At 35.8% G+C, this 17,495-nt stretch overlaps 1 protein-coding gene across 2 annotated transcripts in view; it reads left to right on the top strand.

Annotated features, from left to right (window-relative positions):
* DCLK1 (doublecortin like kinase 1) overlaps positions 1 to 17,495 on the top strand; it is a 171,743-nt gene that overhangs the window by 52,015 nt on the left and 102,233 nt on the right. For both annotated transcript variants that reach the window (XM_026708829.2, XM_026708827.2), the window contains exon 4: positions 10,172 to 10,271. In XM_026708829.2, the coding sequence (XP_026564614.1) occupies positions 10,172 to 10,271 (100 nt within the window). The remainder of the gene's footprint in view (positions 1 to 10,171; positions 10,272 to 17,495) is intronic.

Raw genomic sequence — 17,495 nt, 5'->3', positions numbered from 1 at the left:
AATCATCAATTTTTAAAAGACATTTGGATATTGTTGTTTAAACTGAATGTTGGTGATGAAATTTGAATGGCCTATCAAGGCCCAAAGAATGATTGCAGATTTCTTCCAAATAACCCAGGTTTTATTCTTATAAAGTTTTTTTTTTTTTTGAGAACATTTTGAATTCCTGGTATTTTTCTTGGTAACATTAAGGCTTTTTGAGGAGGAGTAGCTGTTAGGAGAAACTATAGTTTAAGTCAGGGGTGTCGTCACAGGATGTATTGCAAGTCCCCCCCAACACACCAGGAGTGGGCGTGGCCAGCTCATGACGCATCCATCCCATGGGCTGTGAGTTTGACACCCCTGGTTTAAATGCTCATTCAGTTGCACTACAGTTCCCAGAACTGCCAATCAGCATTGTCTGAAGTTACATTAAAAACATCTGGATGGATAGCAACTTAGATAAATTATTATATTCTTGTAAATATGCAGAAATGTGAAAAATTTCTTCCCTAGAGATGAGCCTAAATGAGAATCTGTCATTCAAAACAGTAACATTTCTTATGACGTACACTTATTCTAACCATGGATTGAGATGTTTTACTCAAACAATTCCTAAATTGAAAACTGATAGCAGTAAGACTGAAATATTAGCACAGGAATACATGTATTACTGTAATATTACTGAAAGTCATTTGAGTTGTTCATACATTAAAAAAAGTCAGGAACAACTTGAATCCACTGATAACATATACAGACTTCCACTAATACTAATATACTATATATTAAATTTGAATACCAAATCTCAAAAGAGCAACAAGATGAAACTTCATAGACAGATTCAATCTGTTCTGGATCAGAAATGGAAGCTAAACATTCAAATGAAAATACAGCTCAGAAATATATTTCTATATTATATCAGCTCCTTCGGCTTTTAAAATTGATCTGATATTAAAACTGATATTTAAAATGCTTTTTTGGGCATTATTCATCTATTGTGTGTGTTAATCTTGCCTGAGAAATGTAAGATTTTTTAAATATAAAAAGTGATTACTTGAATCTGATGAATTTCATTTTTCCCACATGTGAAGAGATTTTAATCTTCATTTCCTTCCTGCAAATGAAAAATAAATGGTTAATGGTTCAAGATGAAATCAGAACCTCACTGTAACATGGATAATATTCATTTTCTATTGCCATGGAAACAACTACTTGTCAAGATATTATGGTTTAATGGTTTAGCAAGAAAATAACCAGTTGCTGAGTCTTCCATCTCTGTGAAAAGAAGAGACTTAGGCAATACATGTTATGGATTAATCTGTAAAATGGATGACAAATATTACCCTGTCAATGTGATATTGACTGGAAAGGATTGGAAAAACTTTCAGGCTGAGAATTTAGTTTTAAAGCAAGCCTGAAATTTGATTGCAAAAGGCAAGCTCAATTTCTCGAACCCAAGTTTATTTATCAAGTAGATATGAATCCTGCAGCTAAAATGTATTTGTACTTTAATCATGTTGAAATAAACATTCTTTATGACCGATGATAATGATGATCAAATGGGATTTGCACATTGCTAATGGCAGGTGGATTGGTAGCTGGTTCGTGGACATTCCAACCTATCAAGGGCTTCTAATCAACCTCAGAAAATAAAATTAGGTTAATTTAGCAGAATCTGACTGTCTGTATTTAACAACTTTATAAATGATTGAGATAAACCAATAGAAAGAATACTAACTAAAAATTTGCAGATTACACCAAAATTCATACCTGAGTGTCACGTGATGTATCACGGCTTTTTCTCCCTTTGCTAACCAGGGCACAGATGTGGCCAGCGTGTGATACATGTGGATTGGACTCTTTAATATATATAGAATATATGTTATTGTCCCACACATTAGTTTGATGCTTGCCCTTCCCTATTTATATGTGTGGTGAGTTAATAAGGATTGTAATGAAATCTGTTTTGCAAAAAAAAAAAGACTCCCAAACATATGACAAAAATAATGAGTCCTTTTAAACAAAGAATTCTCTAATTCTCACTAAGGCTCCTTTTAAATAAACTTTATCAATAGGTGCTAGCATATCAGCTCCATATGTTTCTGGCAGAGATTACTTATTTGATCCATTTCAGTTTGCCTTCAAATTTAGAACTGTCTTTGGTTGTCATAATAGACAGTCTATGCTGGTGGTAAGACAAGAAAAAATAGGTGATTGTTGTTTCTCCTAAAATTCTCTCTGATTTTCAGGACTGTTGAATATGATATTATTTTGGGATGCCTGGCTAGAATGGCAGTTGAGAGAGGAGAAACGAAAGGAGATTGAATTAAATAAGAAAACTACTTCTATAGTGCATTAGCCTACAATATGATACTTTTCATATGATTGTGCTTATTTATTCCCCCATGTTAAAAATGTACTATGTGCTTTGTATTAATAAAAATACAAGCTCTTTATGTTTGATAAAATAAAGTTGGAGTCTCACATGAGTAAATGATATTGGAAAAAAGTTTGAAGTAATATGACTAAAAGCAGAAGTGCAATCGTTGTTTTGTATATTGGCCTGTAGTTTCTACTTGTCTTTTAACTAATTGTTAAATTAGTTAAAAGGCAAGTAGAAAAACTGAAGTGTGCACAGTGTATATGTGTGTGTGTGCATGCTTCAATATCTTGAACTCATTAAAAGCAACTGCTTATTTTTTAGCTAGCTGCATGGGGATAAATACACCACTACCCCTTGAATTCCATGCATTGAAAGCAAAGTCAAAGTAGCTGAAACTGTTTGCAGTAGTGAATATTTGCTGATATTCCAGAATCAATTACTTTTAAAGACATATGCTATTGAAAGATTCTTCCCCCTCCTTTCTTTTTTCACTAAACTATGTGGTATATAGAACTATTAATATGTTTGTAATTAATTTTTATATGTGTGAATATTTTAACATATTTTAATGAAAGTGTTCCTTATTTATAAGGCATTCACTTGAGAAATGTATTCTGTATACACCTTTGTGGACTACTTTGCTAATAAGTGGTGGGTTTTTTTAGTTTGCAGTGCCACCTTGTGGGAACGTAGAATATTACAAAGGACAAAATAGCCTTTACAAATAATGGTTAAGAAAAATAGTGCAATAGTAATAGAAGAACTTAAGTATCAGAAATATAGTTTAGTATTGTGAAAATACAGTTATGGCTATGATGAAGCAAAGTATAAGAAAATATATTGACAAAGCTTAAAGAGTGAAATACACTGAAGTGTGTAAAACTAATAAAGTATTTATCCACCAGAAAACAAGTTGGTTTGTTATAATATGCTATTCTACCAAAACATTAATTTCTAAATTTTTCACTGAAAAATATGTACATATCATACAGAGCTCCTAGTTTTGCATTTTCTGAAGTGAAATAAGGGATGTGTGAGAGATCTGGTTTTGCTTATAGAAAAAAGTTACCTTGGCATATTGAGAGATTAAAATATTCAGTTTTAATGCCTTGGTTTAATGTTTCTGCTATCAGGTTAACAAACATATGGGTATCCCTTGGTACCTGAGAAGAAACCTTCCCCAAAAGTAACATATAAAGGAATAGATTTTCTTTATATATTTATTGGGTACTTTCAAGTCATTGTTGACTAATAGTGTAATTGTAACCTTGTCCAATTTAGGCAGTAAAATTAAAGACACCAAGAGTGATATGCAGCTGTTAATAACTTTAAAGAAATATGATTCTTGGAAAAAGTCCTCAGTATAAGACTACATTTTCAAAGCATATGACAAATTTTCAAAATTATTTTAAAATAAATTGCTTCAGACATTAAGCGTTAATTGTTCACTATTCTGAGTTTCTGGACTAAACTGAACCTGAAAAAAAAACTTTAAAGGGTAATATACCATTTAGACTTTTGTTTTAAACTGAAGGAGCTAAGAATACTGTTTGCAAGCACAGCCTTAAAGACTGTAGATTAGATTCAGATGTATCTGTATTTTGAGTAGATCTAGTTTCTTCTAAATATTCATAAATCTCTTGGAATAGATTATATAGATCAATATATATTTAAAACTAGTCAGTTTTAGGTGATGAAACAGGTAGGCTTCATGTAAACTGAATATTATTAATGTTCTAATTTTATTATGTCCTATTATATGAATGGAAGTGATGTTATTAACACTTACTGTGGAGAAATATTGATTTGAATAGGGTCAGTTTTTTATTCAGTTTAGGGGTTTGGCCACCAAATGGCAGTCTTGTTCTGCTCTTAAAAGCAAAGCTGAGTGTAAATGGAAATTGAAGAAAATGCTAATGTCTCCAGTTCAGAAACATTAGCAGTGCACAGTCTATAGTGCTCTGTGCTATTATAACAAATGTATTCTAGAACAGATTGTGTTGAAATATCATCTCCTAGCAATGTGGTATTTTGTTCTTCCTTCCATTTTTATTGTTTAGGTGTGTGAAATATCAGCCACACAGCCATATGTTGATGAATTGCCAGGTTGCCTATTACATTACAATAAAATGGGCATTTTTTAGAGCACCAGGCCTGCTTTTAATTTTTCCATAATGCAGAGGAACTTCATGATGGACATGACCAAATGACTCACTATTGGGAAGAAGTGTTGGTGACCTATTCGTTAAAGTTTTACAACAATGATTTGCTGTTTCTGTCACAACAGTATGAAGCGCATAAGGCAGATTTGTGGGCAGAACCCATAATCTGTTACTTTTGTTAACAGCCCTTTTATTGATCTCATTCTGATTGCAGGCACTTTGTGGAACATCATTGAAGGCAGATGTGTAGCGGAAGGTTTTACTAGATTTTACATCTACCAGAATCACAAAAATAGGAGTGGGGTTCCAATAGAGAAACTATTGAAGTCTGAGATTTTCTTTAAAGTCAATTGAAGCCAACTTAGAAACATAGGAGGGGACCTGGAATTTTTCGAATCCAGGCAAAAATCCCTATACAGACAAATGGCTGTTTAATTTTGCTTGATAACCTGCAGTGATGGAGCACCTGAAACTTACAGGAGGAATATGTTCCACAATCATGAATCATAGCACACATTGCTATTATTCTTTGTTTACCCCCCACTCTATTATATACGGTATTTTCTGTTGTTAAATCAGTTTCTTTTCTTTCATTCATTATCTAACTTTCAGAGTGAAAAGCAAGATAAACTCTTAACATTCACAATTTTGGGCTGAGGGGTAGACTTATCATGCCAAGGAGCATACTTCAACAGGTATCTGGGCCCAGACTATGTTAATTCATTACAAGTCACCTCATTCATATCAAGAATCCTTCAATTTGAACTTGGTTCCTGGTGATTTCATGGATACGTCCATTTGTTTTACTTTGCAACAATCTACCGGTACTAATCTACCCTAACAGTCGGGGCAACTGAAGTTGCACTATGACTGGGTTGATGACCTTTACTATGGGGAAAAGTCCCATGAATTTTGGCCCCAACTTCTTACTAGGGAGCCTTAACCTCAAGTATTTGAGTTTGTCATTGCTTTCTTCTGGAATCTTTTTCTAGTCTAGACTAGCCAATAACCCAGACCAGAAATTCCTTGAAAATCTCCCATCCAAGTGCTAGTCACATCTGATACAATTTACATTCTGAGCCCACATAAGGTTGACCAGGTCCTGTTGTTGGGAAACTCATGTAATTATTCTCCTTGTGTTTCAGGTTAACAAATTCAATTCAGTAGCACTTTTAGAGGGAGCAAGAATGCTTGCTTAAATCTAGAAGTTGGAGATTAAATCTCTAGCTGGCTAGAGAATTCTGGGAGCTGAAGTCCACAAGTCTTAAAGTTGCCAAGTTTGGAGACCCCTGTGCTTCAGGGTTGAAAGGATTAGCCAGTGACATCACCATTGCCTGTGGGATGCTCAGTTGGGATGGCAGGATATGGAGCCAAGGACACAGAGCAGCACTTGGCTCTTGAATGCAGGCTTGCTAACCTCCAACCCAGCAACCTAACCTCACACTACTCCTGTGATTTGCGATTAGAAGCTATGGTTTTCCCCTGGTCAATAAGACTACTACTGGTCAATAACACCACTACTCACATTTGTGGTGTCTTAATTGACATTTTACATTTTAAGTGTTAAAGGCATAGCTAGAGAGTATTAAATTGTTTATGTAGGATGACTTAATGAAAACCAGAGATGAGAAGAGTCTCTTTCAGGTGGATTAGACATAGGATTCAATATTATTGCTTATACAAGATTTTACAATAATGTGTCAATAACAGTACATATAAAATTATAGTACTGTAGAAGGAATGACACTATACTATACTATGCCACTATATTAGAGGAATACCTAAGCAATTCCCTGTTGGATCTGAAATTGTTCTTTCCTTGAGACAGTTTTTTTAAAATGATAAACTAATGGTATTTATGGCACAATAATTCTTGATTTAAGTGATTTATCATGATCAATGATAATGGTAAATGGAGGAGGAAATATTGGGAGTAGAAATAACCATATTTCCCGAAGACGAATTAACATATTTTTCTGGATCATGCCCTATTCTTTTCCAGGTAATTGCCAACTTTAAACCTTTTTTTAAAATGAAGTGGTACTTGTTATTACCTTCCCAAAATACCAAAGTAGTGATTTACTATGTCAAATGAAATAAATAAAAATGCAGTCACATGAAATATGATTTTGCCACACCTTTTAAATTGACTTGAGAAATTATTTACAGCAGGAATGAGTACAGCATAGAACAAAAGTGAAAAGCCACATCTCCCAAACCCCTGTTCTCCTAATTTATTTTTTATTTATTGATTTGATTTGTCAATCGCTTACAAGATAACAAGTATAAGTATAAATATAGTTATAAATACATGAAATGGATTTTCATGAAATACATGAAACTTTAACCTTAGACTGTCTACTATTGACCTCACCCCTTTCCTAAGAGGTCTGTAAAAATAAAAAAATAAAAATAAAAGAAACAATAGGACAGGGATGGTAGGCATGTTGGTGCACTTATGCACGCCCCCCACAGACCTCTTAGGAAAGGGGTGAGGTCAATAGTAGACAGTCTAAAGTTAAAGTTTTTGGGGTTTGGGGAAGAAACCACAGAGTCAGGTAGAGTATTGCATGGAGCATGGAACCTCTTGTGCAGTTTCATGTTTTTCCTGCACTTGTTTTAGCCAGGAATCCAGTTTAAGCTGAGGTTATTGTATAAACTAAGCAACAATGTCAGTGTGATTTCTAGGATCCAATCCGATTTAATTGACATCTACTATAGTTTCTGTATGGTTTCTCAGCTAAGATGGAGCCTCTAACTCATTTACACAGGATGCCCTTGTAAAAACAATCTCAGTTGGTTCAGCCTTTAAGAAAAGGAAGACTTTTGCTTAAACTGAAAAAACTCTTGCTGCCTAATGATGTGAATATCACCATGGAGATTTCTTCTCTCCCACTCCCATTTTTTTTTGTTTTTGCAGTTGTTTCTTTTACATGTAAAAATGCAGATACATTCCCTGGCTTTTTCCTAAATCCTTGTCTTGCAATTTGGACCATAAATTAAGAAGGGGAAGCACAATTTATCTGTGGCAAATGTATTTTATAGTTTTTTGTAGCACACGCTTGTGTAATGACTAAATGAAGTGGGGTGTGTGAATAAAAGACTTTTGAGTCAAACACAATAGGGAGGAAATATGTGATCTAGTTAATTTGAGAGAATGAGTCAGTCAGCTGCCTTGGTAATTTAGAGAGATAATATACAACTGATCTCTTTCTGGACATATGGTGCAACTTTAGAAGAATTGTTATGATTACAAGTGCTTTAGGTTTTTTAAAAAAATATTTTAATTGTTTAGATTTAAGCTGTTTCACACAAATGCATCAAACACTGCAGAGAATGAATTCTGTATATGGAAAACATCCATCAGATGCCATGGTCTTTCTGCAGGATGATTTCTAGAACAAAATTGTGGCTGAATTGAACACCGTGTCAGCAAATAAATAGCAAAGATATATTAATATGGCCAATGATTCCTGTCTGTATCCTCTCCATGTGCAGAGATTTTAAAACATAATTGACAAGTAATTGGCAGAGTATGCATGTATGTATTCCAGCTTTGACATGAAAGTTAAGATGGCTAACAAACAATCTCAACAACCACAAAAAAACCAGAATAAATCATTCTGCGATGATACCTCTTAACACCATCAAACATCCACATCTGCCTAATCCAGGTCCTCGGGAAGGATTCAATAGGTGGATTAAAATTCAAAATTCAGCCTGAACATCTGGCTGAATGTATCATGAAACAACTAGAAATAGATGGTGTCTTATTCCTCCCCATCTGTTAAGGGTGGGTATTCAGTTCTAACATACATGGATTCTTTTATCCCTCTTTCAAACCAATGGTCTCTTTTTGTAAAAGTCCAGTTTACAATGTAGCCCATGATTTCACGACCAATTGCACCCTGTTTCAAATGAGCATGAGGGCACAGATACTCCCCCCCCCCGCAAGTCAGAGTTGGTATTTAGCAGGTTCTGACTAGTTCTGGAGAACTGGTAGCAGAAATTTTGAGTAGTTTGGAGAACCAGCAAATACCATCTCTGCAGTGGTGGGATTCAATTTTTTTACTACCGGTTCTGTTGGCATGGCTTGGTGGGCATGGCAGGGGAAGGATACCGTAAAATTTCCAGTCAGAGGCGTTATTTGCCGGTTCTCTGAACTACTCAAAATTTCCACTACTGGTTCTCCAGAACTGGTCAGAACCTGCTGAATACCACCTCTGCACCTTTGACTGGAGATTTTACAGTATCCTTCCCCTGCTGCACCCACCAAGCCACGCCCACAGAACCGGTAGTAAAAAAATGTGAATCCCACCACTGCCCCAAGTGTCCTCAACAGGTCTCAGAGAGTGCTAATGACCAGATGACCTTCCATTCCCCCACCACCATCCTATCAGAACTATCCTTCCACCCCCAGCCCCACCATCAGAATTGATGAAGCTTCTCGAATGAGAAGTGAAACATTTTCTTCTTCCTCAGGAAAAACCAGTCTAGCTGCCTTTCAGATTGCTGACTCATATTCCCTTTGCGGTTTGTCTAATATTCCAAATAGTATTATCAAGTCAGGTGCCCACCAACCTTTACCAGCACATTTGACATTTGTTTCACAACTAAAGAATTTTGCACTCTTCAATTTCGTTTGGTTACGTTTAGCTCATTTTCTCATGTGATCTTCTCAATGTGTTCATTTCCTGTATGTTCAACTTTTGTTTTTTTGTTGTTTTCACTTTTGTAGAGAGACATTGACTTCTTTTGCTGTTCCTCCTCATTGGCATGAGTTGAGGCTAGTGAATGATGTTATAATCATAACAGTGCTGGCTTGGGAATTCTGGGTGTTGAAGTCCACACGTGTTAAAAGTTGCCAAGGCTGACAAAAACCCACTTCACTTTCTTATCTTTATGTACTTTAAAAGATGTGAAATTGTGTGAAAGGATTCCAAACTAGCAAGCCCCACACTCTCTCTCTTACATATCTTCTTCTACTCATCCCATTCACAAGTATAAAAAGAAACAATGGATACAAGGATTTTCTTCATTCAATCATTTGGATGCTATAATATAATGGCCCCCAACCTTTTGGGCACCAGAGTCTGGTTTCTGTGGACTGGAGGAAGCATGGTTTTGTACGTTGCCTGCATCCTGCAGATGAGGCTTCACTTGTTTGCGTGGTTGCTGGCATGTCGCAGACCAGTGCCAGTCCATGGATTGGGCATTGAGGAGTCCTTCTATAATACAACTGTAGAGTCTACAGGCCTATACACTTACTAGACTTTGATTAAAACAAAACAAAACAGTCTTACAGTTAGTGGATGATTGACTTGGTAGGTGCTTAGCAACTCTCATTTTGTTAATTTTACTTTAAAAATATATTCCTTATGAAACAGAATGATAATTATTAGTACTTTGCCTTTGGCTCCAAAAATATTTTTTGCGAAATCAATCTGCCTTAAAGCATCTTTTTTATTGCTTGGAATCCTGCCACTTTCTTCATGAAAAGATGAAACTTCCAGCTCCAGACTTTTCTAATGTTAACAAGGGGAAAGGTGACAGAGAACAGTTTGGAGGTCTTATGTAATAAAATATGTTAATGTAATATTTTGTATATAACATGTCTTGGAATAATTATATGATTTTCATATTGCAGGTGGTGTGCCTTCAGGATTTTTTTGGTGATGATGACATATTTATTGCATGTGGCCCTGAAAAATTTCGTTACCAAGATGACTTCTTGCTAGATGAAAGTGGTAAGGAAATATTATTGTTCATTATAAAATAAGATGGTAATTTTATTATGTGTTTTGAATTTGCCAGTTATTTCCTGGCAAATGATGGTGTAAAATTCTTGGTGCTTTCTGCACTTGCTTGCTTGCTTGGAGATGTTTCATTATCCAAGTAGGTAATATCATCAGTGTAAGTGAGTGAAGTGAGTGGATTTGCTGTCTCTTTATATACAGTAGCTTGCTCTACCAGTTATGATGAGGGTGTGGTTTTCTCCTTGTGGTTCCTTAATTAGAGTATTGTTTTCTACATGATTGTTTATCTGCTCTTGATGCCTGTTTATCTGAAGATTGACTGCTGGAGGGGATGTGTTCTAGTCTAGCAAGCTACTGTATATAACTAGGTGGCAGACCCTACACTCACTGGCACTAATTTATGTATTTATTATTACATTTATTTTTTGCTTAAATTTATATAGCCACCCATCTCTCTTTCATGATTCTGCAAGCCAACAGCTAAGCTCAGAATGTGCCAAGAACTCCACAATTGAACCATGAGCTACACATATTATTTTCTGTTGGAATGACAGTAGTTTGGGACAGGAGAATTAAATTAAGCCCTCTTAAGAGTACCATAGCTATGCCATGTTATCTTCAAAGTCCTTACAAATAGGCATCAGTTAAATGAAGCCAGAAAGATTGTGTCAAAATAATCATAGGATTGATCCTAAGATTTTTGCTTCAAAAGTACACACCAGTCTTTTCCAGCCTGGACATGTTCCATTTATGTGGAATTTAATTTCTACCTATTAAGGTAGCTACCGAAATTACTTTGTTGGGTGAAGAGTTTGGTTCAGAGGCTTGAAATTTCAGCATATCAAAAAAGGTACAAGGTTCTTTATGATAGCTAAAAGAATGAAGACAAAACTATTTAATAAAACTATTTAATAATGCCAGTTAGGATGACTGCTCTAGTATGGTCTCTATGTTCACAGAGTCAATATAAGCCATTAGATGCTGGCTGGTGAGTAGAATCTATAACAGGGATACCAGCCATTGTGGAAGTAGGATGTTGGGCAATATTGTTTGATCAAGGTTTGCCAATATTACATCCTTAAATGTGCATTTGTCACATTTGTATAATACACACATAACTTTTACACCAAATTACTGTACAAAAAAAAAAAAAAAACCTACTGGTTCTTAAAATAGATGAATAGTACCTGATAATTCTGAGACAGAAATATTTGAATATTTCATGTCATTGTAATTTGCTATCTTGAGCCTAGTTTCCCTAGTGCCAAAATTTCTTGGTATACTCTGACTGGCAGCTGACATGATGCCAGGAAAACCTTATTTCATTTTCAAAATGTAATACATCAGAAGTGTCATGTTTAACCACCAGGTTTTTCTAACCTTGATTATTGAGGCAGAGAAGAAGGAGAAATAAGAGATCCATCAGTTGTGATTTATGGAACATTGGTTAAATAGTTTTTTTTGGCTGTGCTCTGGAAGATGGTTTGTTCACCACCCTGCATCAGGGGAAGGCACCTTCCTGGTACAAAACCATCCTTAGGTTTATGAAAAATCTCCTACATCATTGCTGATTTTAACAAGGGAGTCCGTTCTCAGATGTTAGAAACCTGCTGTACCAAATGCAACATGATTAATTAGTGCATTATCTTGCTGTAATAAGGTCTGGCAAATGAGCTGTTACATGAGTCACTGTATGGGACTCCGAAGTATTTTTTTTCTTTCCCTTCAATATAAAGGCATGCCAAGGATGGTGGCTTGTTGATAATAACAAAATCGGTACCTACTTGGGTAGCTGTTAATTTTTTTAAAAAATTATTATATAGCAACAGAGGCAGAGGTGGTATTCAGCAGAGGTGGTATTCTGGAGAACCTGTAGTGGAAATTTTGAGTAGTTTGGAGAACCAGCAAATACCGCCTCTGCCTGGAAATTTTACAGTATCCTTCCCCTGCCACGTCCACCAAGCCACACCCACAGAACCGGTAACAAAAACATTTGAATCCCACCAGTGAGCAGAGGGGATGTGGTGGCTCAGTAGCTAAGATGTTGATCAGAAAGGTTGGCAGCTCAGCGGTTTGAATCCCTAGCACAATGTAACCGAGTGATCTCCCATTACTTGTCCCAGCTTCTGCCAACCTAGCAGTTCAAAAGCATGTAAAAATGCAAGTAGAAAAATAGGGACCACTTAGCTGGGAAGGGAACAGTGTTCCGTTCACCTTCGCTGTTTAGTCATGCCAGCCACATGACCACAGAGACGTCTTGGGACAGTGCTGGCTCTTTGGCTTTGTAACGGAGATGACCACTGCCCCCTAGAGCCAGAAATGACTAGCACATATGTGTGAGGGGAACCTTTACTATATAACAAGAGAATTTCCCCAGGGCTTCCGTGAAGATCATGCTTTAATGTAGGGTTAATGTGCCTTAAACCTTTGATTTAAGAATGCATTCTGTTTAGAAAAGAGCAGTAAACACAGAACCTTGATTTATATTGTTTTATTTTTTTGCTAAAGATGGTACCCAGATAAAACTCAGCTCTAAGATGATACTGTAATATAAGGAGTTATTCCAGTGTAAGGACACTTATTTTGTAACTAAAAGACTTACAGGATTTTAGCCAATTAAGTTAGCATCACATGCTATTTTTATTAGTCCAGAATATCTGAAACTGGGAATATGATTTTTCTGGGGAATTGCAAGCAAATTTAAGGGGTTGTACCCAGTTGTACTCTGCCTCGACATGAGCAGCTTTCACTAGGCTGCTTGCAGTGGGTTAATGCCATTCGGCTGAGCTATTCGTTAATGGCCTTTGCATTCAAACAGAAGCTCTTGCCATAGGCCTAACATAGCCCTGTTTCAGTTCACCAACCAAAGCAATGCAGCCAGGATCAAGATGCCTTTCATCTTCCAGGATGGTGCTTCTCCTGGACATGCGTGCCCAGGCAAGGCAACCCGAGTAGGCTGTTCTCTCATCCTAACCATCATCCTTTTGCAAAAAGGACAGCCCAGTGGGAACAAGCCAATTTCAGCCCTGGATGGACAGCAGAACAAGAAACAACTTCACAGAAGTTTAAAGCTACTTTTATTATGACAGAACTAAAGTAACAGAACATTGCAAGTTTGATTATACTTTATCAACCTTCTTATGTGATTTAGGAAGTTGTTTGAGAATTTCATGTATAACTTCTTGTTTTGGGCTTAGGTTATGCTTAACATTGCTTTGACTGTTGCTGCTGTGTTGATTTGACCAAAGCCCTTTTCTAGGTTTGATTGGGCTTAATAAACACAAATTAATAACCGACAAGAGAAAGATCCTTTGCCCCTCAGTGAAGCAACCCTTAACTCTATATCCAGTTTCCTGTGATATGTCATTTCATTTATTTACTTCTAATACTGTAACCTTTAAGTTTTGGAGGAGGAGTTTACTTGACTAGTGGATAAACCCTTTGTCAATCTGGCATCAGAAGAAAGAGGCTGGGGCACTCCTTTCCTCTTATTAGTTCAATTCAGATACAGAATTTCACTTTGTAGATACACTGAAGCGGTGTAGTGCATTTCATAAATTTACAACATTTCTAAAGTTTTGTTTTCACTTTGTCACTATGCCGTACAGAATGCAGATTAATGAGAAAAAAAGTGAATTTCAAGAACTATAGAATCAGGCTGTAGCATAACAAAAATGACAAAAGTAAAGTGGGTCTGAATACTTTCTGAATGCACTGTATATGCATTTTTGCAACAACACATCATTTACATTTAAATTTCTGGGGATTTGCTGCCAACACTTTAATTACATGGCACAGTGAAGCTAGGTGAAATCAATTTTGTAGTGTATTGTCAGACAATGCATTTTTTCAGAGTCTCAGATGACTTTTTCCAGTCTTTTCTAGAGAAGTTGGCAATTGGAGTCTACACTTTTTGCATGGAAAGTAGGTGCTCTAATAGAATTAAGGTTATTCCATGACTCAATGCTTAATCATTCATATTTGTTATCTTATTTCCTATGACTAAAATCTGCCCAATTTCTCTGGATAAACCAGAGCCCAAACAAACCACACAAGGGGATATTGTTCTATGATTGCATTTACTGAACTTTCATTTTATTCTTCACTGAATCTGAAGTCTCAGTTCTGTCTCTGTTCTTTAATTTGAAAAGAAGACGCTAGAAGTCTTATCATTAAATAAATTAAAATTAAGCCTGAATGAGTTTTTCTGCTAAGTTAAACAACAATTGACAACCAATCTTTCTTGCTTACGCTTACAATATACATTCCAAAGCTCTGGACGAGGACAGCTTTTTCTTCAAAAATGTCCACACATTTTTCTATAACGGCAATATCTTTTTGACAGTAACTTTAATTATTTAAAATCCATTTTTTCTTTAATGATGGTATCTTTTTGACAGAAAACTTTAATTATTCAAAATCCATAATTCATTAGCTTTTAGAAAGTATAAAACTTTCCTGGAGGCATTTTAGGATAATATATTCCTTCTTAATATTCATTAACTGCTTTTTAAATGGTGGAAGATCTTTTGGGGAAAAAAACCTACAATACAACAGCTGAAAAGATTTACAAAAGCTTTACTGGAAAATTGTTTCAAAACCAATTAATACTGAAATTGATTAATAACCTAAAATAAAATGAATAAAAATACACACAACTACGAGTTACTTGGAGACTAGGATAGAAATATAGGGTTGGGAGAATTCAAGGTTTATTTTTCTGAGAGATACACTAATATACCCAAAGTGCTTTCCTGTGAAACCTGGCTCTGCTTTCTGAATATCCTGAAGGGCATTTAAATAATAAATTGTGAAGTGCTGTTGGCAACTCTTTCCCAACTGATGCCCTCCAGATGGGATGAACTCATAGAATGCTTAGCCAGCTTGGTTCTGCATTCCTATTTCAGAAGAATAATTATATTAACGTGGTGCTAACAGCAATATTCAGCATAGCAAAATTTCAAAATATGCTTTTACCTCCGTATTCAAAATGATAAATAAAAACATAGATTTCCTGCACTGGCAGGTTGGAAATCAAACTGGTCCTAAATACAGGGTGGCACAGTGAGTACGATGCAGTATTGCAGGCTAATTCTGCTGACTGCCGGCAATTCAATCCAAGATTGACTCAGCCTTCCGAGGTCGGTAAAATGAGGACCCACATTGTTGGGTGCAATATGCTGACTCTGTAAACGGCTTAAAGAGGGCTGTAAAGCACTGTAAAGCGGTATATAAGTCTAAGTGCTATTGCTACTGCTATAAACTTTCCTCTTCTGCATTGGGTGTGACACCAGCCATACAGTAGAAACTTCTGTAGATCTTTTCTTAGAAACTGTATCTACTTTTTTCTCAGTAATACAATGCCCAATGGCATAAAGCTTGATTCTTGATGTTTGCTACCACAAGGAATTGCTTGAAGAGTTTTTTGCATAAATGCTGATCATGCAGGAGTACATTAATAGATGATAGCCACAATAAGAAAAAGTAAATGGAGTCCTAAAAATCTTCCATTGCTGCTGTTTTATTCTCCTTCCTTATCCTGCCATGACTGTCCTGTTTTTCTCAATTGGTGGGGAAGAAAGATCCATCCAGTTCTACATTAGCTGCCATCTAAAAACATAGGTGTGCTAATTAACCAATGTAAGGGTACTGCTATGGCCCATTTAAAATTAAAGTGTTTTCCAAAGCTAATTGAAAGCTTATTGAATGAGATCAAAGCACTCAGAACAAGAATATAAGAAAACTAGTGTAAAGGCCTGTAGAGCTGACCATGGAAAGGAATGAGTAACCATTAAGCTGTGTGCTTTGAGAAAAGATTAGTCGGTCTTGAGAAAGTGTAATGTGTGAGTGAAACCTCCCACTTTAATTGTTCAGTACAGTAGTCCTTGACTTCCAACCACAATTGGGAAATGTATGTTAATTGAGTCATGCCTAATTTTACAATCTTTTTGTTTTTGCTATGGTTTTTAAGCTGTAGTTGTTAAATGTATCACATGGTCAGCAAGTGAATCTGGCTTTGCTCATTGACTTTGCTTGTCAGAAACTGGTTGGGGTGTCAATACCAATTACAACCCCTGAATGCTGCAATCATCATAAATACATTGCCAGGCACCAGAATTAGATCACTTGACTATAAAGACTTGAACTTCTTTCAAAGTTCTATCTTACTACAATAAAGAGCATTTCCAAAATCCTGCCATGCTTGCTTCTTGGCCTGGCCTGCTTTGATGGGCTAATGATATTGAAAACCAAACTAAGAAAATGTTTTTGTGTCTATTGTATGTCTATTTCATTTATGATCCTATGCATTTACTATCTTTTTGGATGCTAATAGACCAAAACATACAATAAATTAAATGTAACTGAGTATAACATTCTTATTTCCCTATACTCTTTTAATTATGATCAGTAAACTATTTGTAGTCTTTACAATTTAAAATAGTACTTTTAATTTTTAATTCCATTTATTTGGGGGATCACCTTTATATCCTACCATAAATGTGTACAAATTTTTGATGGGAAATTCCTTTTCAAAAGCTAAGGATCACAGGGATATGGACAGTTATAAAATATTGCTGTGATTAGAATTGACATTTTGTTAGTTCTAATCCCTATTGATAAAGAGGTTTGAATTATAAAATAATTTCTTTGAGGCTCAATATGTCTACTCTGTACCTTTTGAAGAATGGTGGGGCGAGTTTGATTAAACTATTAAAGCATGGCTAGACCATTCCATTTCTGCAGTGCAATCTTCAGGTTTTAGATAGAGGAAGGGTATGAAAATGTAAGTGGAGTGATGCAGGGTGCCATATAGACTGTGGTATGCCACCCATGCTTGAAATAAAATTTTTGAATTCCTCAGCTTACTCTATAATGTAAAAAGTTAGCAGAAGCAGCAACAAATTTATAAAAAGGTCCTGTGGAATCAAACACGGGACCCCAAACCCCAATAATTAAGGTTCATTGCAGTGATTATTTATTCACTGGTCATTGGAGGAATTCCCTCCCCAAAATAATGAGAGGGGCTCCTACAGACAAAAGGATGCACTCATGTTTAGACTTTTCAGGAAAGGAGAAGAAAAAGATATAAATGCATAGGTAATAGATGATGGAACAGAAATATTCATAATTGGCTAAACCTCAAGTTCCCCGCCCATCTGTTACTATCCTCAAGAAAGTGTTATTGTATTAATAAAAAGAAACACATCAATTACA

The sequence above is a fragment of the Pseudonaja textilis genome, chromosome 7 (genome assembly GCF_049901715.1).
Source record: "Pseudonaja textilis isolate UNSWEBS1 chromosome 7, rPseTex1.2, whole genome shotgun sequence".
NCBI classification, from domain to species: domain Eukaryota; kingdom Metazoa; phylum Chordata; class Lepidosauria; order Squamata; family Elapidae; genus Pseudonaja; species Pseudonaja textilis.
Note: the sequence above shows the minus strand (reverse complement) of the source record. Positions and strands in the feature narration are given on the sequence as shown.